General features: G+C 44.2%; 1 protein-coding gene across 1 annotated transcript; it reads left to right on the top strand.

Moving 5' to 3' along the window:
* The first annotated feature begins 18,129 nt into the window (after positions 1-18,129).
* LOC147213396 (proteasome subunit alpha type-6) lies at positions 18,130-22,560 on the top strand. Its single transcript, XM_086143342.1, has 7 exons — positions 18,130-18,321; positions 19,641-19,735; positions 20,401-20,482; positions 21,150-21,305; positions 21,698-21,876; positions 22,079-22,173; positions 22,343-22,560. Exons 1-7 carry the CDS (start codon positions 18,246-18,248, stop codon positions 22,398-22,400), a joined length of 741 nt encoding a protein of 246 aa, XP_085999468.1. The 5' UTR covers positions 18,130-18,245; the 3' UTR covers positions 22,401-22,560.
* The last annotated feature ends 1,214 nt before the right edge of the window (positions 22,561-23,774 follow it).

Raw genomic sequence — 23,774 nt, 5'->3', positions numbered from 1 at the left:
CGTGTCTGCTTGGAGTTCCTTCGGGTTCTCTTTCCTCCCGCAGTCCAAAAACATGCGGGAGGTTCTTTGGAGACCCTAAATTGGTGAGACTTGTGAGTGAATTGCTGTATGTCTATTATGTGTGACAGAGTGAATGTTGTCAGACCATATTTTTTTTTTTGTTTTCAAAGTCAACTTTACGTTCACCCATACAGAGCATTGAAATAGTGTTACTCTGAGACCCACGATGCAAAAGTACAAACAACGAACGGCAACGAGTTATGCTGAGGTAGATATGATTAGGTTTGAGTTTTAAAACGGCATATATGATGTGTGAATGAGCAAGTGAATGTAAGTCAACAAATGACCCTGTGATTGGCGGTCGGTCCAGAGTGAATCGGACCTCTTGCCCAATCTCAGCCCAATCCAGAGTGCAGGATAAGCGGTACGGATAATTAATGAATGGATATTATTATTGCAACTATTATTAATTGTCCTGCATGCTGTGTCTCCAATCGCAACAAGAGTTTGCCAATATCCAATCCAGAGTTGCACGGTCTGCAGTACCCCAGCTTGGCCACTAGGGGGCGACAAATGCCCTTAAAATGTTCATTCTCATGAGCCAGTGGTGCCAATAAGCCTATAAGCTTGTGTGCAAATAGAGTAGTTTTATTATATTTTTTTTTTCTTTTTAGTTTGGTGCATGTTTATCCTGGATTTTTCTGCATGTTGTGTCAGAAGAAGAAAAGCTAAAGACACGGCGAATCCTGACAAATCCTAAAGTGTGAAAATCTGCGAAACGGTGCCAAAATTCACATTTTGGTTCATTTAAAAGGCGGGATCTGGTTCGAGCTAACAAAACCAGCTGTCTCTCTGTAACCTTGCAGGGTTGCGGAAATTCAGTGTGAGTTTGACTCGCGCTTCCTTTCTGGAGAAGTGAGGCACACAGCAGTCATCGGGCAAATCAGTGATTAAGAGGGAAAATCCAGACTTGAGCGCTGACAATGCCGGTCCTTGTGACTGTGTTTACTGGCACGGGCATGAGTCGCCGCTCAATATCCAGCCCGTATGCAAAGTGGCCCGCCGCCGAAAACCTGCTTGACTGTTTCTTTTTTTCCCCCCCCATCCTTCAAAACTCCCTGCATGTCCCTGCTGATCGGACATACCTGGCATTTTTGCGGCCTGTTCGTCAACGCCGGGGGGGATCGAGAGGCGTTTAGTGTTCTGCCGAGGTCCGATTAGTAAGCTTTTTTTTATTGTTATTGTTGCTCTCCCAAGACGGTACCAGCTGCAAACACATCTGACCGCACACCTGAATCTCATGTGTGTCGGTACAGTCAGCGTGCACGTGCCCCGTCGTCACTGCCCCGACGATGATTTCAGACCAGCGGTTTTGCCCGGGGACTCCGGACACAGGCTGGAAATGACTAGAATCTGAGGAATGTCACCAGATATGTATGATTAGTTCTTCGGAATAGCCTCAAGGTGACTTGCGTGGCAAGAAGGTCCCTGGTTGGATCTTCCGGTTTCTCCAGTTTCCCCCCAAGAGAGACCCTAAATTTCCCCAGAATTGTTTCTTTATGATGTGTAAACGAACGATTGGTTGAATTTGTCTATATGAGTGAGTGAATGTGATGGACGTGCAACCGTTCCAGGGTGAACCCCGGGTCTCGCCCAATCACAGCTGGGATCAGCTCCAGTACCTCTCCCGCCCGGAAAAAGATAATGAATGAATGATAAATGGGTTTTCCCAGTCAGATATTAAAAGTCCTTTCTTAGGTGAAACAGCAATAACACGCCACCCTGCATGTTGTCACGACTTAATAGTTTGCTTAATAGCGTCACCGTGATGCTGCACAGGTCCAGAAAATCTGAACGAGGAGATCACTGAACTCCACGATTCCTCAGTTCCTAGAGCAAAGCGTGAACCTCCTATCGAATTTCCTCCTCTGGGAGCTCGCAGGCAGTTTGAGGGAGGCCTGCACGTTTCTGCATGTTCTAACCGCAGGATTCCGAGCTCGGGGAAAACAACCGTGCCTCTGCATCGCAGGAGGCGGCCAGTGATTGGCTGTTCTGAAATTTGTTTTGCTCTTTTTTTTTTTTTTTCCCCCCCTGACTGCATCTGCTAACAGATCACTGTCATGCACCATCACATGCAGCCCCCTCCTCCCCCAGCAGGAGATGGCGGCAAGATGGCGGCATTCATTCATTCATTAACTGTACGGTTTATCCTCAAGGGGGCGCTGGAGCCTATCTCAGCTGCCATTGGGCGAGAGGCGGAGAGTCTGATCACCAGTCGATCACACCAGTGATTGACCGGCCACATTCTGGCCGACATTCGACCATTCACTCACTCATCCACATATCATATGGAGACATTACAATCATTCACTCTCTCATTTATAGACATGCGACCATTCACTCTTTCATTCACATCATATCGAATCGTGCAACTATTAATTTGTTCATTCAAGTCCTATCCACATGTAACCGCTTATGTACTGATTCAGGTCATATCGACATGCAACCATTCACTCACCAATCCACACATCATATCGAGACATTCACTTTCTCACACAAACCTCATGTAAAGGCATGCTACCATTCACTCTTTCATTCACATCATATCGAGACGTGCAACTATTCATTCCATCATGTCATATCGACGTGCAACCGTTCATTCGCTCATTCACGTCATATCGAGACGTGCAACCATTCACTCTCATTCACACGTCTGGTCAGTTAATGGTGTCCAGTGAACGCCCTGCATGTTTTTGGAAAACCGGAGAACCTGAAGGAAACCCCAGAATCCAACCAGGGACCTTCTTCCTTCGTGCGGCAGAAACGCTAACCTCTGCGCCCCCAAAGTGACAATGTTAAATTGTTAAAATGCTCACATTTTAACAAAACGAGACGGACCTTGGCTACGATCTGGGCTAAAGGAGCTGGTTAGCCAGGTTAGCCGGCAGCTCCGCCACCATTGGACGATCAGGTGTTCCGCGGCGAGGGGAGGAAGAGGCATATATAAATACAGATGGGGTTGGGGGGTCGGGTGAAGAGAACAGCAGCAGCCTTTTTTGATGTGAGCCTCACTGGGGCCTCGCGGGTCTGAGACGAGGCAGCGCCTGGCGAGGGGAGGGGATTTCCAACCTCGGCCCGGCTCTTCTCTCACACCCTCGGCCCTGGCGTCGCTCCCGTCCGCCCTCACCCTCTCACCCCTAGAGAACATCACAACCGCAAACACAGCAAGTGTTCCTCTCTTCAGGACACCCGTATCCTTTCTCCGCCAGCATTTTATCGCCTAAAAAAAAAAACCCTCAATCTCCGAACCGTCCCCCATTAATGGAGTTCTATAAAAATGCAAGAGAAGAAGGCTGGAAACATTTCGCCCGCTCTCCCGTTTTTTTACACACAAACCACGGGGTTAATCTTTGCACGCACCAACGAGAGCACAAAACCAGACCATATTATTTTCCTCGTCCGTCCGCAGCGTTTCTCTCGCTCTCTCTCTCTATTTTTCTCGTCCGTTTTTTGCACACAGCGAGGCGCACGTGCGCGCGGCCCGGGTGGGGGAGACGTGCGCTCGACTGTCAAAAAAAAAAAAAAAAAAAAAAAAAAAAAAAAGCTTTACACACACGCTAAGTGTTCTGGAAAGTCCCTGGCAGCGCTCGCTGCCTACTGTTTCGCCGCTGCAACTTTGCGGATTTCAGGTGGCTCGACTCCGACGGCAGCAGCAGGCCTCGGACGGTAAAACCTCCCCCCCGCAAACGTTTCAACGCACAGGTGGCGGGGAAACACGACGGAAGGAGGGTCAGATCAGACCCCGATTTGTCCACCGGCCTCTTCGGCCTTTTGGTTTAACCGAGCTGGACCGGTCAGTGGGTGTTCAGAGTTGCAGGGTGGAGGCCTGCTGCGTCTATTTTTTATTTTTTTTTCTTTTATAAATGGCTTATGTAATCGTCGGTCAGAGCAGAGCGGCGATGAAACATCCCCTGCGGAATAACGTGCCTTTAGAAATAAAAAAAAAAAAAAAAAAACGTCAAGTCCAGATACTCTGGGTACTTTCCTCCGCGATGTGAAAAGCGAGCGGCGCGAACAAGGGTCGGGAGGTCGTAAAACACGTCAACGCCGCCCAGGGTCAGCGTCGCCCCCCCTCCACCCTCCCCAGAATGTTTACCAAAATCAGGTAGTATTAGCTTTTTCTAAATATTTTCCTTTCACCTAAGCCACATGTAGCCATCGTAGAATGAATGATGACTTAAACTATAGCTGTAAAGAGTGTAGCAGGGAGGCCCCCTCATTAAAATGAATGGTTGCTATATTTCCAATATCCTAATTAATTAAAAAGAGTAAAGTGCAGCAATTAATAATTATAGCTTATGAATTAGTCCGCTCAAATGCAGTGTAGCGATACTGTAGTTGTGAGTAATTTCCTTTTTTTTTAATAAGCTCATATGAGTCTCCCCATTTCTTTGAACAGTCCATCTTTTATTACGTTTTTCCTTTTTTTTTTCTTGTGTGTTTAGAGTTTTTATGAAATACTTGCATGATTTTGGTTTCTCTATTCGTTCCAATAAGTCCCGTTTTTACCGATTCATCTATGTTCCATGCAAGTTAAAGATGATAGAATGCATTTATATCTTTTCTTTTTCGTGCAATTCTTTCGCTTGTGATGTTTGTGCGAATGGTTTCCCGGGAAAAAAAATCGGTAAAACAACGTTCGCTTGTCTCGGCCGACCTGGCACCGGAGCGGACTTAATGTCGGAAAGATGTTGGACTTGAAAGCGTTTATAGACTCGATCCACGTTTGACAAAAAAAAAAAAAAAACCTGAGCCAATGACGAACCCCGGCGTTTGGGTTCAAATTCAACGGAACATTTCTCATTTGGGCCTGTTGACATTTGGAAAGGTAAACCCGGGCCGGCCTTCTCGCCTCGCAGCAGTTCGATTCCTACTTCTGTGTGGAGTCTCCATGTTCTCCCCACGCCTGCGTGGGTTTTCCTCTGGCTTCTCCGGTTTCCTCCCGCAGGCCGAAAACATGCAGGAGGGTCATTGGAGAATGAGAGAGTGAATGGTTGTATTCAAGGATTTTTTTTTATTGCCATTCCATTCTGATGAGAGTGGAGCGAAATTCGTTTCTTTAGGCCCGACAGACAGCCAGTCGCAGCAATACCAGATAAAATGAAAGAAAGATGTGTGTAAATGTGTCCTAAACAAACAAATTATAAGGACGAAATATACAGAAAATACAACAAATTGACATATGGACATGGGCATTTGTACAGTAGAGGGAAATAAAGCAAGATTACATGCAATGTTTGCGGTTGTATGTCTCTGTATGACGTGTGAATGAGAAAGGGAGTAATTATCAATATATGTGAATGAAAAAGTGAATGGTTTTATGTATCTATAAGACGCGTGAATGAGAGAGTGAATTGTTCGTGTCGCTATATGACGCGTGAGTTAGGGAAGTTTCGATGTTGTTATTGTCATGGCGGCACAACAGAGGAGCAGCTGACGCTTCGGCCTCACAGTATCTGGAGCTGTTGTATGTTTCTATGTGATGTTAATAAGTGACTAGATGGTTTCTATACGACAGTTGTATGTTTTTATACGTGACCATGTGATTGGCTGGCGACCGGTCCAGGGTGAACCTTTCCCCCAATGACGTTAGCAATGTTAGCTTTAACCCGTTAATCCGATGATTGTTATCCTGATACGGAACAATGATTTCCTGAAGGTCTTCATCGCCAGCTGTCGCCGAGGTGCATCTCCGCCTGCTGCAGGTTCCGTCCACCGCAGAGTCTGGCAACGCTAATAATAAGGAAGTCTCCCGACACCCTGGAGGAGAGGAAACCCCCTGCTTTTGTTGTGCGCCGGCCAACCCACACAGCACAGAAATAACAGATATTTTTAGTCCTTTTGTTGTATTTCAGTGCCTTGCCTGCGTCGTTGAAAACAACCACCAGCCGCGCTCCACATTCCCAGCATTGAGGAATCCTTTGCGGCTAAAGTCTGATTGTCGTTTGTCACGCTGAAACGCAGACGGAGGACCGCAATAACACACCCATAGGTGTGTGTTGTGTCTGCGCTTGTGTTTATTTGCGCTCTTTTTATCCCCCCCCCCTTTGAATTTCCCTCAAAACAAAGGCTCCCACGCCTCTGGAGCCGCTACCAGTCCGGCCCCTCTGCTCGGTCTGTGGGCAAATAGCTCGTGACACACCGAGGGGAAATATGAGAGGAAGAACAGAGGGAGGCAGTCAGGCAACTCATTGTCCCGGGAGGATTCGGCAGAACAAAATAAACGGAGACGAGCAGTGAGAGAGGAATTCCCCCAGCAAGTTCAAACGTTTGCAGATGTGCACACATCTGGAGCAGCAGCTACGGCGGCACCACCAGCACCGCCGCTCCCCTCCCTCCCCATACACACTCACACACACACACACACACTCCCTCCACGTCCCATCTTTGTAACACTGCCCTCCGCTCTACCCTGGAAAAGCAATTTAGGAGGAACACATGGCCGGTGCAAACGGGCGACCGGCGGCAGGTTCACCGGCTGCGGCGCCTCTGCGTGCATCCGAAGAGGCCTGAAAAGGCTATTATCTTCAGCAGCTGGGAGGAGAGATTCAGCCGAGGGAAATTTTGGGGGATTTCAGAAGGGAGAACTGCAGCTTCCAAGTAACAGTGCTACTGGAGGTCAGCGGCCGTCCACCACCCCTGCGTAACTGCGCCGCCGACTCCGGGGCGGAGCTTGGAAATGCATTGAACCGACAAGTTATGAGGAAGCAGGTGGAGCACGGTGGCGTTTGTTGTCGCAGGGAACAAAATGTCCCCTGCAAAGTGGAACGCCTTCTGACGGGCCTGAACGGGGAAACACGCACGCAAATACGCGTTCGCAGGAACCGCTTCTCACCCGGCGGGTTCGGTTTGTTTACCTTTTCCCGGCACGACGGAGGTACCCGATTCGATCGGCCTGGCTTTTGTTGCCAATCGGACACATCGCCCGGTTGACCCACAGGCGCTCTGCACGCATGTGCGCACACAATAGTGGGAAATTCCCCGGAAAAATTCCACTCCGGCAGTCCTCTGCGAGGCACATTCCTCTGTTTTCATAACATCTCGCTGCTGAAATGAAAGCGACGGAGCAATCCTGCAGATGCAGATGTGCGGTGGAGCTAGCATCGATGCTAAATTGATGCAAAGTTTTCTTGGGGAATATCGGGGGGGGGGACTGACTGAGGGAGAGCCAGGGTTTAATAGGAAATGAATCCTCGGAGGACGCGAGTGTTAAATGCCCCTAAATAATTTGAATTAAATCCCGAAAATATGCATTGGCACGGAACACGACCTCGCGTCGTGATGGGCTGAATGCACGGTCATATGAATTTTGGGAACGCTTCTCTCGCTCCAAATTCCCCCAGCGTTCCCCGCGGTGACTTCACCCGACGCAGTTTATTCCTCCGTAATCTGTTTTGACTCTCTGGAGAGTCCAAATAGGGTGGATGAGGGCATGTTTTCCATCTGCGGGACGATACGGACACTCAATTAATGAAGGCGAGAGTGTATGAAGTGGGGGGGGGGATTTTCGAAGACGTACAGTAGTGAGCGCGAAAAAAGAAAATAGGGAGTGAGTCATGCGTGTTGGTGGACGTTACATACTCACCGCTCCAGTTTACCACCAGCGTTTATATCGAGCTGCCATCTTCATCCGACGTTGCACAGCATTTAGTCATACAAAGGAATCACTGTTCTATTTGGGTTCGGACGGGTCGACGTGACGCATCGCACGCAGAACCTGGAGGTTGGTGTTTCATCGCCGCTGTAGAGTAGTGGCGGCATCCAGTCGGGTGTTTCCTCAAACGCTCGGAGACCGACTGGAGAACCAAGCCAACCGTTTATTTTCAAGGCCACGGAAACTTTCATTTGATGCGCAAAGGTGCTGATTTTTTAGCTGTTCGTCCGTGGGTGAGGGGGCAAAAACAAAAATTAAGCTAGCTTATGTTTTTTTTTTTTTTCTGATAACTCAAGCTTCATACATGACAAAATCCTAGCATTGTTGCATTTGTTGTCTATCTACTGCCATCCCTCAGTTTACGACATCCTCACAATACGGCGTCTTTGTGATTACGTGCCTATAAATTGATGAGAGCCGGAAACATCCAGCGTTCTGACATACGCCATTTGCAACATTAAAATAAATTTTATGCATGGACAAGTTCGCGATGAAGTGTCGAATACGTCATCACGGGACGAATAAGACGGCTTTGTTTACATTCGCCAGTTGTGCACCACATTGGATTTCATTGTTTTTTGGAAACTTTATTTTAGCTCCCAAGCATAAGTCAAACTCTTCTGATGGCAGAAGAAAAGGAAAGCCTTCTCCATGACAGTGAAATTCTGATAGATAGATAGACTAAAACATTCAGAAAAGGCTGAAATAACACAAACATCAACCGGTTGCTTGGCCCAAGTCAGACAACCGTCTCAACGGCGATATAAGCGAATACTGGAGTACGTGAACGGATCTGCTCCTATGGAATCAACTATAATCACAAAGCAGCAAAAATGCTCTCATTATTGAGATCGAAAAGTTATTAGTACTTTGGCTGGAAGAGTAACAAGCGATGCGAAAATCACTTTTAGGTTTAGCCGTAGAAACAATATGGATTTTCCCCGACCATGACAGATTTGCCCAATTTTTCATTTCTGCTGAATTCAAGCTACATTCATTGATTACATCGGCTAATATGTGGGATGTTTTCCAGTTCCCGCTCATAGAAGCATGCGTAAAACACATAGGCGCAGTAAAGAAATGGGTCAAATCAGTGCACATCAGGATCGTTCATGGCGACTATTTCTACAAGTAAACACGGAGGGCAAACGTCCAGCTGAGTCGGGACCATCGTCCCTCTGGTGCAAAGTTCACGAGTCTGGCAGGTGTAAACAAAAGCCCAGGATCTCTGCAGTCCAACGCCCCACGCCCTGGCTTATGATTGACATCTCGGCCCCCACCCTTACGATCCTCCCTCCCGGAAAACCTTAAGGAAGGCCTCTGTGGTATCCCGAAGCCTTCCTGTTATTCGTTTGGAGGGTACACTTTAGCGATTAGCTAAATCCTAAAAAGATTTAAAACTGTCGAACGGTCGGGAACGTGTGACTAAGTCATGCCTTCGGGATCGCCAATAATCATATCTGTGCAGGGAAATGACTTTGCAAGAAACGTTATAGATGTATGGCACCGCACAGCAAGAAGGTCCTTGATTGGATCTCGTCATGGGGAGCCTTTTTGGGTGGACTCTCCACTTTCTCCCTGCGTCTGCTCGGGTTTCCTCCGGGTTTCCCTGCACCTTCCCACGTCCATTCGAGACCCTAAATAGCCGCGACGTGAATGAGAGGGTGAATGGTTGTATGTCACGACGGCTGAGGTTGAACCCCGCCTTTCGCCCAATGACAGCTAGGATTGTCTCCGGCAGCCCCGCTACCCTGGGAGCAGGAAAAACGGATAATGGAAGTGATTGTTGAATATCTTTATCCCGGTGCTCCTCGACGGGCTTCCGCATTCTGCTGCGAGATCCGGCCAACAAGGGAGGACCCGCTAGTCGAGGCCTTGTGAGGAGATAACCTCTACAAACTCCCCCGCCTCAGAAGATAGAGACAGCCTTCGAGGGAGAGGTGGTTTAGGGTTTCCTGCCGACCTTTGGCCCAGCAGTGTGGTGGAACAAGCTTCCTCATATGGTTCCTTAAAAGAACGTGAACCCTCTCCCCCGCTTTTAGTTTTATAATTCAGTCTTGACTGAATTCAGATCTATTTTTGTGATTGAAGAAGACGTCACATGTATTAAATCTATTTTCAACCACCCTGCAGGGCTACTGTACTTCCTGGTTAAGGTCCAAACCAGGGAGTGTGTTGGATCCAAACGGCTCCATAAAGTCTGCTGCTTCCAGCCGTTTAGATATATCTTTACCTGCTCATGTTTCTGTCTTCCGCTTCAAGTCGTATCCGTGGAAAGCCCACATATTTTTACCTAAAAGTACTCTGTTTGTGAGTATAACGAGCATACCCGTCCAACAATAGAGTTCTAAGAGTAACACGAGCATACCGATGCAATGGTTCTGAACTACTAACTCGGCACAAACTGAAGCCGAAGTCCCTTTTCGGGGTCCTGGTCGATCACCTCCCGTGTTCCCGGCACAGGAACCTTGCAAAGCTTCTTTATTTTGATCTTAATCGCTTCTGCAGGATGAGCACATGATGAAGTGTACTTCTTTCCTCCCCTTTCCAAAGGCGCATGTCCCGGCGCGCCGCAAAGCCGCTATGGTCCTAGGACGCGAAGAACCGCCCGCTGGTAACTCTGGCTCCACACAGAGGGAGAGGCCGCGAAGGCGATGCGCCGTATGACCATCAAAAGCCGAGTGCTCACTTTTCCAGATGAGACTCTCCTAAATTGAATGCTGCGGTGTTACGCAAACACTTCTTGAGTTACTTCACGCGGCGCCGCAGGACGGGCCCGGTCACATGGCCTTTTTTTTTTTACCACCGTATCATTAAGTGCCGTGGATCAGAGACGTGGACGGATCTCATGGTTTAATCATTTCAGCATCTAGCAGAAGTATCGGAGTACCGAGGAGAACTTGTTTCAAATGTCCGCGTCTTTTGAAGTACCGAAATGTAGCGTTAACAGTGTTTAATCCTGTTGCTAAGCTATCCTGGGCTAATGCTAGTGTTCCTACCACGGAATATTTGAGTTGCACCATGTAGAATGGTGAACGAGGGTGTTTTCCTGTCTTTATTCAACAATGATACGTTTCAATTTGACGAAAAAAAAACAGCTGGGTTCCAGAAATGGTACCATTAAAAATAAAAAAGCTCGGTGGTTGGGGAATTTTGACGGGGCCGTTGCACAAGACACCCAAGAGCAGAGTGGAAATCCAGAAGCAGCTGTTCCACAGAGGCGGCCCAGCAGTGCAAGGAGAAGGAAGTCTGTAGAAACTACAGTAAATGTGAAAGACGCATGGGGTGGAGAGGGGGCATCGCAGACACCGAAAGGTCATGCTAAGGTGGAAAAAATACCTCCTCAGGTTCCTACTAGAAAGCTGATTTCATAATGACTGATCAAAGTCTTGGTTTGAAAAAGACAATTATAGAATGGATGGATATGAGTGTGTGTGTGTGTGTGTGTGTGTATGTGTGCGTGCCTGCCTGTACACACATATATATATATATATATATATATATATATATATATATATATATAAGATAATACTGTATTGATTCCCATGGGGGATCAGCAATAAATAGAATAAATATGAATATAAATAGAAAAGGAGTAAATACGACAAAGACAACAACAAGGATACAAGATAGCACAAAATGAGGACATGACATTACATATATATATTTATTTATATACATATATACTTGTATAAATATTTATGTATATATATATATGTATGTGTATTTCTGTATACATATATGTGTATGTATATACATATACATACATATATGTGTGTGTGTGTATATATATGTATACATATATACACACATATATGTGTCTGTGTATATATGTTATGTCATATATATATATATATATACATATATATGTGTGTGTGTGTGAGTTTGTGTGTGTGTATACATACTGTATATGTGTATATACATATACATATATATATACACATATATGTGTGTGTGTGTGTGCGTGTGTATTTATATATACATATATGTGTGTATATATATATACAGAATAGTTGGTAAGAATTTATTTTGTCAGTATACTGAGGTTCCACAGAGTAGGAGATGTTGGAGGCACCTCAGTTGAGATGTTGGAGGTTCTCTTTGCAGGAGATGTTGGAAGTGCCTTACTCCAGGAGATGTAGGAGGTGCCTTCGTCCCTGAGATGTTGGAAGTCTCTCAGGGCAGGAGATGCTGGAGGTGCCTTGATGCGATAGGAGAAGGGGGAGGAATCGTGGAATTTCTCTCCGCAGGGTAAGCCTAATGCAGCGTAACTGGGTTTACCCTGGCGCTAACTATAAGCTTTTTCAAAAAGATAGGTTTAGAGGCTATTCTTAAACAAACATACATTTATAAAAAAAAAATGTAAAAATCTTCAGAGTACTACATTTGTGAGATGCTGTCGAGGGGCCGGTGCAGGGGAGTGGGGACCAGAGCTGAACCCCAAGCCAGTAGTTAACACCCCTCCCTTAACAGATGTGTGAAGGGGGTTTTTAATGATGTCCACGTATCCAGAGATACAGCGTGTTGGCTTTTCTCAACAAACACCCTGTGTGCTCCCTGCTCATCAGCCCCATACTGACAAAAACACACACTTTTACATGTCCTTCAACACAGCGACCCTTGTAGCATTATCACGATTAGCTTTTTTTTGAACATGCTGCCCTGTGCGTGACTTTCTGTAGATAGATAGATAGATAGATAGATAGATAGATAGATAGATGGATAGATGGACAGATGGACAGATGGACAGATAGACAGATAGACAGATAGACAGATAGACAGATAGACAGATAGACAGATAGATAGGTTAGATAGGTTAGATAGGTTAGATAGATAGGTTAGATGGAGAAAGTTGACTCGCTGTGGCGACCTCTGACAGGAAAAGCCGAAAGGAGAAGAAGAAGCATAACCTTGAGTAAACAGAGCATTGTTAGCATAGAAAGGAATATGTCAGAATGCGATGAATATATGTGTGTGCGTCTGTATATATAGAATGGGATGGATAAGTTACTAACATATGAAAAGAGTGAGATATATTTATAATATACATATATATATATATATGTATATATACATGTCTATTTGTATATACTGTATCTATGTGTGTGTGTGTATATGCATGTATGTGCATATTACATATTGTCACTGTCTTGAAATAATTTATAATTTTTGACACAAATTATTTTTTTGCCTAAATCATATATAATATAATATATTATTTTATGTCTATATATACACATACACACATATATATATATATGCATATATATGTATGAATATATGTATAGAATGAAATATGCAAGCTGACATCCGTACTATAGTAATAGGAGTCCAATGTTAATTCATTCCAGCTTAAAAAAACAAATGGTGGTTAAAAGAGTCTCTGCACACAGTAGATGTTGAATGTAAGAATGAGCTGCCAGGTCGTCTGGCGTGGAAAAAACTTGTCAGAACTACACGTCCCTTTGTATGTCAATCATTTCTATCTGGATCGTCTGTTCTTCCATCCATTTTATACCGGTTCCACAATGACCGGACCAGCACAGCAACATTTTTCTAATTCTTCCTGGAAGGCTTTTGAACACCGTTTCTGTTTGTTGTTGATTTCAGCTTAAATAATTCTGGTAATTTCCTTGCAATTCCTGGGTAACTTCATTCTCTTGTTCTTTTTTTTTTTTTTTGCATAATATCTGGAGCACCTCCTGGGTAATTCCCCAGGGTCACTTCTTGCTGAACTCAGGACTTTTATCGCCTTTTTTTTTTTTTTTTAAATGATTATTAGGTCATATCAGCTGATTGTTGTGTTATTTCTAGCTCGGCGTTGCAGACATGACGATCAAAGAAGAATTTTTAGAATCCAGATGTCGTGTTCTTGACCAGCTGCTAATTTGTCACCTTTTCAAGTACGTATATGCAGGAAATGTGACAGCTGTTTTAAAGGTTAACCGAAAATCTTAATTTGCAGGTGCTTCCTCCGGGACGCTCGTTCACGCAAACAATCTGAATCCAACATTCAAGGAAACAAAGGTTTGGGTTTTGATTCCTTTTCCGTGTTTGCCTTTGGGTGATTTTCACCGAGCAGCCACTTGGACGTGAACAGTAAACGAATACTTTGGAATTTGCAAACCAGCCAGACCAGAAGCAACACTCCCGGGCGGGCGGCACAGTGAATGAAAAGTGCACTGAAATAAAAGCAACAAAGCCTCGGATCAACTCGTTACGAAACGCAAGGAGGAACTTCTGGGGAAAGAAATACACCCAACTCTTCACCTCACAGCTGCCCAGCTCGCTTCTCCCCGGCGTGAACCCGGTGTGATATCACTCTGCAATACATGTCGAAATCTTCTTATCGTGGCAACTGGACTTGAATTTCTCCCCTTGAAGATGTTTCACCCCTCATCCCAGAGATTTCTTCAGTTCTAATGAATCGGTTATAGTTGGAAACTCCCCACAGGTCATTAGAACTGAGGAAGCCTCTCCACTGAGGGGTGAAACATCTTCAAGTGAAGAAATTCATGTCCAGTTGTTACGACAAGACATTATTCAGCAATAGTTTGGCTGCAGAAGACACAATCACCCCTTGGATCTGAAGCACAATCCTTAGGCTTTATAACACTATAGGAACTTAATGCAGTTCCTAGGACCTTCTCAGGAACCAGGGACCATGGTGCTCAGTTCCTTGAGGTCCTACTCCAAGGCAGGGTCTTTTTAAAGTTCCATAAGTGCTCATATGATCGTGCTTGGTGATTGATGGAGCTCATAAACCTCAGCCACTAGCCAGATTCTTCTTGCGATGCGCAATTTTCAAAAGCGGTCACTGCTCAGCTGTTTTCTTTCGACAAAATGGACCATCAAAGAGGTCCAAGCTCTTCTGTCCTGCTACGCCATAGAGGAGTTTCTCATAGCAGAATGTCAATATTTTGGCCGTGTTTGCTAAAAGCGGGGGTTTTACACCATGAGGCAGTGCAGGAAGAAACTTAAAACACTTCAACCCATCCATGGTTATTTTTCCCGTCTTGCAGAACATGAATGCTGTGGCAGCTTGGTTCTCCTTGTTGTCCGTGTCACACCTACCGCTGCCCCTTACTGCCTGCGCAAATGCGAAATTAAAAGGTTCCTGGAATAAAATTGGAACCAGGCAGTTCGTCTGTCCTCAAAGCTTTTCCTGGCCGAAATCGGCTATCGATTTGTATAAAGTACCTGTCGGGGGTTCAAGTGTTCATTGACATTTTCGGAGTAAGGAAACATATTTCTCTGAATAATGAAATTCTTTGTTTTCTATGCACAGTGATCGCCAGATGATATGACAAGGTGTCAGTAATATCGAAGAGACACAGGAAGCTTAGTCACGTGATGTGACAAGTGATGGCAGACCGGCAGATGAGGCGAACGCACTTTGAAAATGACAGTAAAAAAAAATTTCCACCTCCCATTCCGTACGGAAGTGATACATTTAAGTCTTTTTACTCAGTCCAGCTCCCCCGCTCATTTTTATACCCATAAGTTTAAAAAGAGATAAATTGAAGGCTAACTGGCTAGCTTGCCAGAACGCGCCGTTATATGCACATGCGCAGTGACGCGAGTGTCAGAAAAGGTCAGATCGGAAAGAACGACTGTCAGTCAAGTGACTAATTTCATAGTGAGGATGATAGGCTGCCGTCTACATTTTGACGCCATGCGATCGACCGGTAGATCGCGATCGATGCATCGGGCAAACCTGGTGTAAACAGTTCGGGCGCAGCCAGTTATTCCGAGAGTGTCCATGATTTGAATCCCCTGTCAGCTCTTTGGGAGAGTGACGGCAGCCGGGTAGAACGGGTTGTTCAGTCTCTGTGTTCAGACCGGCGTCTGCACACACGTGTCACACAGACCAACTCCCGAGTGATGCCACACCATTTCATTATAATCTCAAGAGAGAAGAGACTGGTGACGCAAACACTTGCAGCATACCCGGGAGTCTGTTGACACATTTGCAACATGCCAAGCCACAAGATAATGCATGGGGAACAATAAACTTTTGTCCGAGAGGGAACCAGAAAGGGTCTTTTAAAGCGGAATCAACATTCATGTGGAATATTTGAATATGACGGTGACATTTCCGAGTCAAACATGCAGTGAGAGAAATGTACAAACATTTGACAATATGATTAAGAATGTGCAGAAATGTTTCTAACACTTATCTGCATCGGTGACCCGCTTAGACAGACAATAACGAAACATATTACGATCAATTTAGAATCATACAAATACCACCTTTGATTAAGTTTAAGAGTTTTGTTTGTTTTTTGTTTGCTTTTGGGAAATTTTCTAACAGCGGGATAGAAGAACATCAAGAGCATCCTGACATACTGCGTGACAGTGTTAAACAGTATGCTAGATACACAACGGCGCACAGGAGAGCATTGCCGAGCGACAAACATCATCGAGGATAATTGCCACCCCGGCAACCACCTGTTCAAACTGCAGCCCTTTGGCCGGCACTCAAAATGCCACAAGAGCTGCACAAGCAGACTCAGAGACAGATTATTTCAAAAGCCATTACCACACTCAACCACCACAAACAAATCCCCACCACGCCACACACCTCCAGATTCTTTTCTCAACATCATTCAAGTGCCATAACTCGCAGTGTATTATTTATTGTTTTTATTTATATCTACATGTTCCGTTGACAATTGCAAAATAGCTCATCTTAGCATGTTTACAACAGTATTCCTGACTGTTCCAGTTGCACGTCTCACTTTTTGTGTGTCTGTTCAATTTTTCTTGTTATTTTGGGTAGCATATTGTTGCATCGTCTCCTTTTGTTTTTGTTTCCTACATCATGGAGCAGCATTACAATTTCATTTTGTTTCGTAAATGCGATGACAATAAAAGGCTATTCTATTCTATTCTAAAAGCCAGCAACGTTTTTAAACATGTTACACACCAATCCATGTCAAAATGTTTCAAGTTACATTATGAGGGCTTTTTGTAGATCGGTCTCATCACAGTAATCCCCTTATTGCCCAACATCTAAATGTCTGCACTGGCAAAAATCAACCGCTGAAACTCTGCAACATGAAAACATTTTTTTAGTCGCGCCCTCTTCTTCGATCCCACACATCTCAGTATCGAGCCGTGGGTGGGGGTCTTTCAAAGGTTCCTTCGGTTCGAATAAGACTCTCAAAAGTGCGGTCAGGAAGAGGCAAAGGGGGGAGAGGGTACAGGAAAGGGGGAGGCTGATGCTGTGGGTGGGGGGCGTTGATTTTTTTTCTTACAGATTGTGAAATATTCAAACAATGTAGGTGCAGAGCAACAAAATTGCAAAGCATTCCATGCTTTCTATTTTGGATGTCTGCCTCTGAATGTGATATAATTCATGCCCTTGCCCTGAAAACCACAGAGTTCATCATTATTCTGAAGTTGCGAAACGCCTGACCCTGTTTTCTTTGTTATAGCATTAGGCAACAGAGAACTGCCCGCAGTGGCGCTTGTGTTGTAAAACAATCCCTCGTTGTTCTCACGCATTGCTGCGCCTTGATGATTAACAATTAGCTGTACGAATACCTTATCGTTTTAAAACACGCTCAGGTCCCGTTTGTCATTTTCACTTGGCTGGTTATATGATGCGAAAAATGTTCTCCTGAGAGGCCACAAAATCTTACGACCTGCTACTTGGTTTTCATTTCGGAGAATATATAGTAGTTTAGTGTTACAGTTTTTGCTCTTTGGTGTAGGCCAGGGGGGGAAATTATGTTGATGTCTAATGCAGGCAGCTGGATTCTTAGAATTAGTTATATAGCACACCTAGGACCATGTTTTATGCAAGCCCATTTTCCATTCTCATATATGGTGTTCATATATCATGTCCTACTATGCTGTATCATGGAGATTCGAGTGTACGAATTAAAAGAGCCTTATTCACTGTTAAAAACTAACAGTGCAATCAGTGGAATATATTGATAATCTGTCCATCTACCCATCATGTTGTCCCCATAAATATTATCCCAGTTGTCATTCCAGAAACTTTTGTGGGCTTGAACACGGGCAGCTTGTCTAAATTATACCTGTGCACAGCTGCTCACCAGCCTGCATTGGAATGCAATAGCTTTCTCAATGCCAGGTACTAAAATCCAAATTTTTCTTATCCTAAGATGTGGAATAGTAAGTTATATTCACAGCCGGCTTCTTAAGCTGCTTCTATTGTGCGTGTGTTTCATGCATAAATTAGTTCAAAAAATATTTCAATCATGGTTTTTCTTCTTGGATTTTATTTCCTGTATCATTTGTGTGATTTGAATAGCTTTTTTCTGAGTAGGTTTTTTAGTATTGCATGAAGAACACTTGCTGCGCCCACAGATATGAACTTCCGGATAAACAGTCAACACAGAGCGGGCCCGGCGTCACCATGGCAACGGAGAAGGCCTCTCACACCGGATGAAGTTGCGATGCCCGTGGTTCAACTTCCGGGTGCAAGCTTTGTGCATGAAGTAAAAATCTGCCTGCAAATTCGTTTGGACGAACTTACCGGCCGTGTTTATCTTTGAAAATGTCTCGGGGCTCCAGTGCAGGGTTCGACCGACACATTACAATCTTCTCTCCGGAAGGAAGGCTCTATCAAGTCGGTCAGTGTGGGGATTTGTTCGGACGAAACCCGGCTCGCCGGCTTACTTGTTTGCTAGCTAGCTAAATGCTCTGTCATGGTTCGGTTAGCCTTACCTAAAAAATACACCAAACTCCTCCGAAGCAAACGTATTTTCATGTTAATACTTGAAATAATATCTCCATGGGGCCGTAGGGGTAGATTTATATCTAGTATGACGACCTTCTTATCGATTAATACAACGCGAATTATAGCGGTTTCTTTTCTGCCTGGCTGTCAAGCTAGTTAGCATGTTAGCGTTACAGTCAGCAAAGCGGTCCATGTCATCTGCCACTTTTATAACTTGTCGTGTTTTAGGGAACAACGGCGATCATTTATCGTGATCAGTCGCATATAAGTTCCCCCCGTGTACAGCTTTTGTTCGAACAGCGTCACCGATGTGTGTATCATATATTTACCCATAAGTGGTAATCTGAATTCAAGGATAAGTCAGCTCTCTTCCCCATAAGTAGTGTGCACCTTTGTTTTGTAAACAGTTTGAAACGATAGCTAGTTAACCTTCCCCAGTCTTTAAAAGCCGAAATTAAAAAAGACTCCTTGGTCGGATATTATATGTCACTTTCAATGGTAATGCTAGACAGTATAATGTAGAAAACCCTTATTATAGTCTCAAGTAACGAGTCAACAAGCCACAGATTGTTTTTCATCAGTCGCATTTGTTCTACTCATCTCTTTTGCTTTCGCTCTGTTTTAACACAGTTGGGAGAGCAAACTATCCTAAAATCTTCCCGTAGTCTGCCTCCGCCTCTCTAGCTAATTGATAATGAATAAATAAACATGTTTTTTGAGTCTAAAACTACTGCTTTGCACCGCCAACCACAATCACCCTGATTTCACTCAAGTTAATTTCATGCCTGTTACATGTCGGATTTTTAAAACATTAAACCAAATTCCTCGGAGTTGTAAAATGACTTGGTGATTAAGGCAATTCCGATTCTGAAACAAACAAGAACTGTATCTGCCTTAAAATGAATTGTGATTTGTGTAAGTTGTTTCAAAGGGATCTGTTTTCATTTGTATGTGCTGCTCTGTTAATAATGTGAATGGATGAATCAATAAAAAAACAATAAAATATATACTAAAACTAGGTGAATGCCCACATAATGAAGTAGCAGCTCAGTCTCTTAAGTTGGTTTGTATAAAACATTGCATTTGTGGTAGAAAGAGAACAGTTGCTGCCTTTTTGCACACCAATCCAACTGTTTTGGATCGCTGCAGAGACAGCGGTGCATCAAGTGAATTTAGTGTTGATAAACATGCCTGCTTTGCTCCCGTTCACAGAATATGCTTTCAAGGCTATAAACCAAGGTGGACTCACATCAGTAGCCGTTAGAGGGAAGGACTGCGCGGTTGTCGTAACACAGAAAAAAGTACCGGTAAGTTGACTCTGTATTTTTGTTTTGTCCTCTTGAGTGATGTCAATGAGTCCCTGAGGTGAATGTGACTTATTGTTTTGATATGTGTTTACTTCATCGCCTGCTCATAATATATCTTAAACTGTGCTTGCAAGTGGCGAATGTGATATTCTAAGGTTACGTCTATCCAGCTAATAGGTCTCAAAATATTGAGCGTAATTTGTAGGAGGCATTAGAATTAGCATGTTCAACCGGTATCTGCGTGAGTTAACTCCAGGTTCTTCAGTTTCCTCCCACCGTCCCAGTAAGTCGGTTAATCATAGACTCTAAATTGCCCAGACTTGTGAATGAGAGGGTCAGTAGTTGTTTTTCTCTGTGTGGCCCTGTGATTGACTGCCAAGGGGTCCAGCTTACATCCTGTCTCTTGCCAACAGCTGCAAGATAGTGCAAGATAAGCAGGACAGATAATGATTGAATACAAATAAAGTAAGCAGCTAGGGGGATTAGTAAATTTGAATAAACTGTATATTTAAAGATTGTCATGAGGACTGCTTTATTGTAACTTGACTGGAGACTGAGAACCTCCACAGACATTGTTCTATTTTCAAATTTGTTTCAATGAAAACGGTGCTACTGCATTCACAACGGGTTCATCACCGTCTCATGAAAATTTCTTTTCACTACAGGACAAGCTTCTGGATGCTTCTACAGTGACTCACCTCTTCAGAATAACCGATAATATTGGATGCGTAATGTCTGGGATGACAGGTAAGACACGCAGACCTGTTACCGAAAAAAAATAGATAAAAGATATGCAGAAGGATGTAGACGATCAAAACCAGGAACCTTGAGAGGGAAAATCACACTTCCATAAAAAGTGAAGTCCTTGCTCTTTGTTTATATTAAGCCAACCCGCAGTTATTACCAGTGTGCTGTTTGGAAATGAGCCAAAGCGGCTCTCAGCTTAAAAACCACTTTCAACGGTTTTTGATTATTTTGTATCTTCAAAAAACTGCTTAAGTTCTGTTAATAGTAGCAGAAACCGTCTGTTTTATCTCTGTTGTATTCCTGACGTCCATTTTACGAGGGTTGTATGTCTGCCATAAACCGCAGTCACAAGACTTTGGCTTTAGCATCTGATCGTCTGCACAGATGAAACAGTTTGGAGAATCTGCTCCCTCATTTCTTTCTGGGGAATTGCAATTCACACATGTACAAACACAATGTTTTTTTTTTTGTTTGTTTTGTTTTTTTTTCTGATCCTTTCTGTATACAATAATGAATACGGTTACAACCGACACTTATTTCCCCGGTCCCGGTGACCTCGGACGCTTTTGTGAAACATCAAACCCTGACAATTCGACAGCATCCCGGTGATTGTGGCTCGGGACTAATAGCCAACTCTTTGTCCTCGACATGATTTTGTAACGACCAGCCGACAGTCGCTCCCAAGTCCAGCGAGCTCGCTACGAGGCTGCCAACTGGCAGTACAAGTACGGCTACGAGATCCCAGTGGATATGCTGTGCAAGAGAATTGCAGACATCTCACAAGTCTACACGCAGAACGCTGAGATGCGACCACTGGGTTGTTGTAAGTGTTGATTTCTTTTTGTTGCTTTTTTTCCCCTCGAAATAGATGAGTTGATTTTTATTTTTACTTTTTTAATTGAAGTTTGTAAAAACTTCAATAAAACTACAGATAGGTCATTGAAGCTAGAGGAGGTTCAGTTGACATGCGAATGGCAAAGTTCTGTCACTGATTCAGTTCGTCCTGCAGGCTTTAGCATCTTTTCCTTCGTACGTGTAGCCTTAACTACGCGGTGAGATAAGTTGCAGTAATGAAACTGAGATAAATGCAGACTTATATCCGGGCTGTAAGTTAAAGTGCGTCTGAAAAACCGCCGTGGACGTGCTCGCCGAAATCACACGTCAGAATCACATGCGAGCGTGCTTCTCTTCCCCACTTGCACCTGCGCCACGCAGGTATGATAGTGATCGGCATCGACGAGGAGTACGGCCCGCAGGTCTACAAGTGTGACCCGGCGGGCTACTACTGCGGGTTCAAGGCAACCGCTGCCGGCGTGAAGCAGACAGAGGCTACCAGCTTCCTGGAGAAGAAAGTCAAAAAGAAACTGGACTGGACCTTCGAACAAACCATCGAGGTGACCGCTCTTTTTCGATCACAATCGGCAGCGGCTAGTATTACTCTCACTGATGAGGAAGTGAACTGTGAAAGTAACTTAGTGAGTTGTCACCGTCTCCTCTCGCAGTTGCTTCTATTTTTCGTATGATGTTAAATTATTACGAAACAACCAGAGTGAAGGGGACGTCATCTCACCCCCCCAACTTTTGTTTCCCCTCCAGACTGCCATCTCCTGTCTGTCAACTGTCCTTTCCATTGACTTCAAGCCGTCGGAGCTGGAGGTGGGAGTCGTAACGACACAGGACCCCAAGTTCAGGTAAAGGCCCGCCTCCCGTCTCCGCGGAAACCAGCGTTGTTAAAATATCAGCGGTCGTTTCGCCTCGTGTCACTTGAATCGGCGCCAACAGGGGACGTGCTTCGCATAGACCCGAACCCGGGCTGTCTGAAAATGTCTTCGCTGAGTCACTATCCTCGGCTCCCCACAGGATCCTGACAGAGACGGAGGTGGACACCCACCTGATGTCCCTGGCCGAGCGGGACTGAGCGAGCGGCGGCGGCGACTCACCCGGTGGATCAAGTTTAGAGCATGATGGGATATGTGGTTCCCCAGAAGGACGACCGGCGTCATCTTTGTTTGCTGTACATTTACCCCACTGTTTCATTCAACAATAATTAAAAAAAAAAAAAAAGTTTTGGAATAAAATTGCTATTGCCGATGTTTCTTCTGTCTGACGGCGACTCTGAATATCGCAATCCGCTTCATTTGTGTTTAATTCAGTTTATAGAAATCAAGCCGAACCCCTAAGGTTCCCTCACTGCTGAATGAAAACGACTCTGACCTCATTTTTACAACTGAATCCTTTTTTTTTTCCTCTTTTTTTTTTTTAAACACATGATGCAGATCAGAAAAGAATGATCTTCCTCACCAGATGTTTCGCAACAGTAGTAGCTTTTCTTTTCAGGGGGCTTTGGAGGAGTGGGGGGGCAGATTTGACTATCAGAATACTGGGAATTTCCAGTGCTGACGGTTTATATTCATTGTGTACATTATGGAGGATTTTATAGCTGGGATCTCCAAAGGCTAATCGGTCGAGCGTTGGAGTCACAAGCTCAGCTCCGCTTTTCACTCTGTCATCAGCACATGATCAGAAATGTCATCGGCCGGTTATTCTTAGCGGCTTTTGCCAGTTTCATCACTTCATTTGTCCTTCAAGCCTTCTTCGAAATCCGCATATCAAAGTAAAAAAGCCATTGATATTATTCAGGATTAAGAGCTGCCCTAGTAGGAGCAAAAAGGTAAATATCCAGTCAGTTAAGGTGTAGTCCAGCCTTCAGACATCGACTGATGCTCAACTAGTACCAAAGTATAAGGCTTGCTAATTTTTTTTATTTATTTTTCTTTATTATTTATCAAATTTTCAAATAACTGGAGGGACTTTTTTTCTGATCTTCTCTGGGTTTTTTTAACTTGCAAATTTCCGTGTACATTTTAATAGAAATTACCATAATTTTTGTTTTACAATATTCTAATTACATCAAGCAAATTTTGATGTGTATTATATACAGTTGAGACTATTTTCTTGCTTATTTTTAAGTAAGCCTACATTCATTTTGGGGATGGGGAGGTGGGGGGTTTTGACACCCCTTGGGGCTTCAGACTGGTTCAACTGGTAACGGAAAACCTAAATCAACTTTTCTCCCCACAAACGCCTGCTAACCTTTGGGTTTGTTCTCAGGTGATTTTTTTTTTTTTTTTTTTTCTAAGAAATCTTGAAGATGAAGCTTTTTCTGCTCGGTTTTTGTAACATGTATATCTTGGTATATTTTATATGATTTACTATAATTTTATATATATTTTTAGGCGTCATTTTTAAATGATCTATTCATTTTTTGGATCAATTTTCAAAGTGATTTTAA

The sequence above is a fragment of the Fistularia commersonii genome, chromosome 36, assembly GCF_037954325.1.
Source record: "Fistularia commersonii isolate RoL2024-O1a breed Wild chromosome 36, RoL_Fcom_v1.0, whole genome shotgun sequence".
Lineage (NCBI taxonomy): Eukaryota > Metazoa > Chordata > Actinopteri > Syngnathiformes > Fistulariidae > Fistularia > Fistularia commersonii.
Note: the sequence above shows the minus strand (reverse complement) of the source record. Positions and strands in the feature narration are given on the sequence as shown.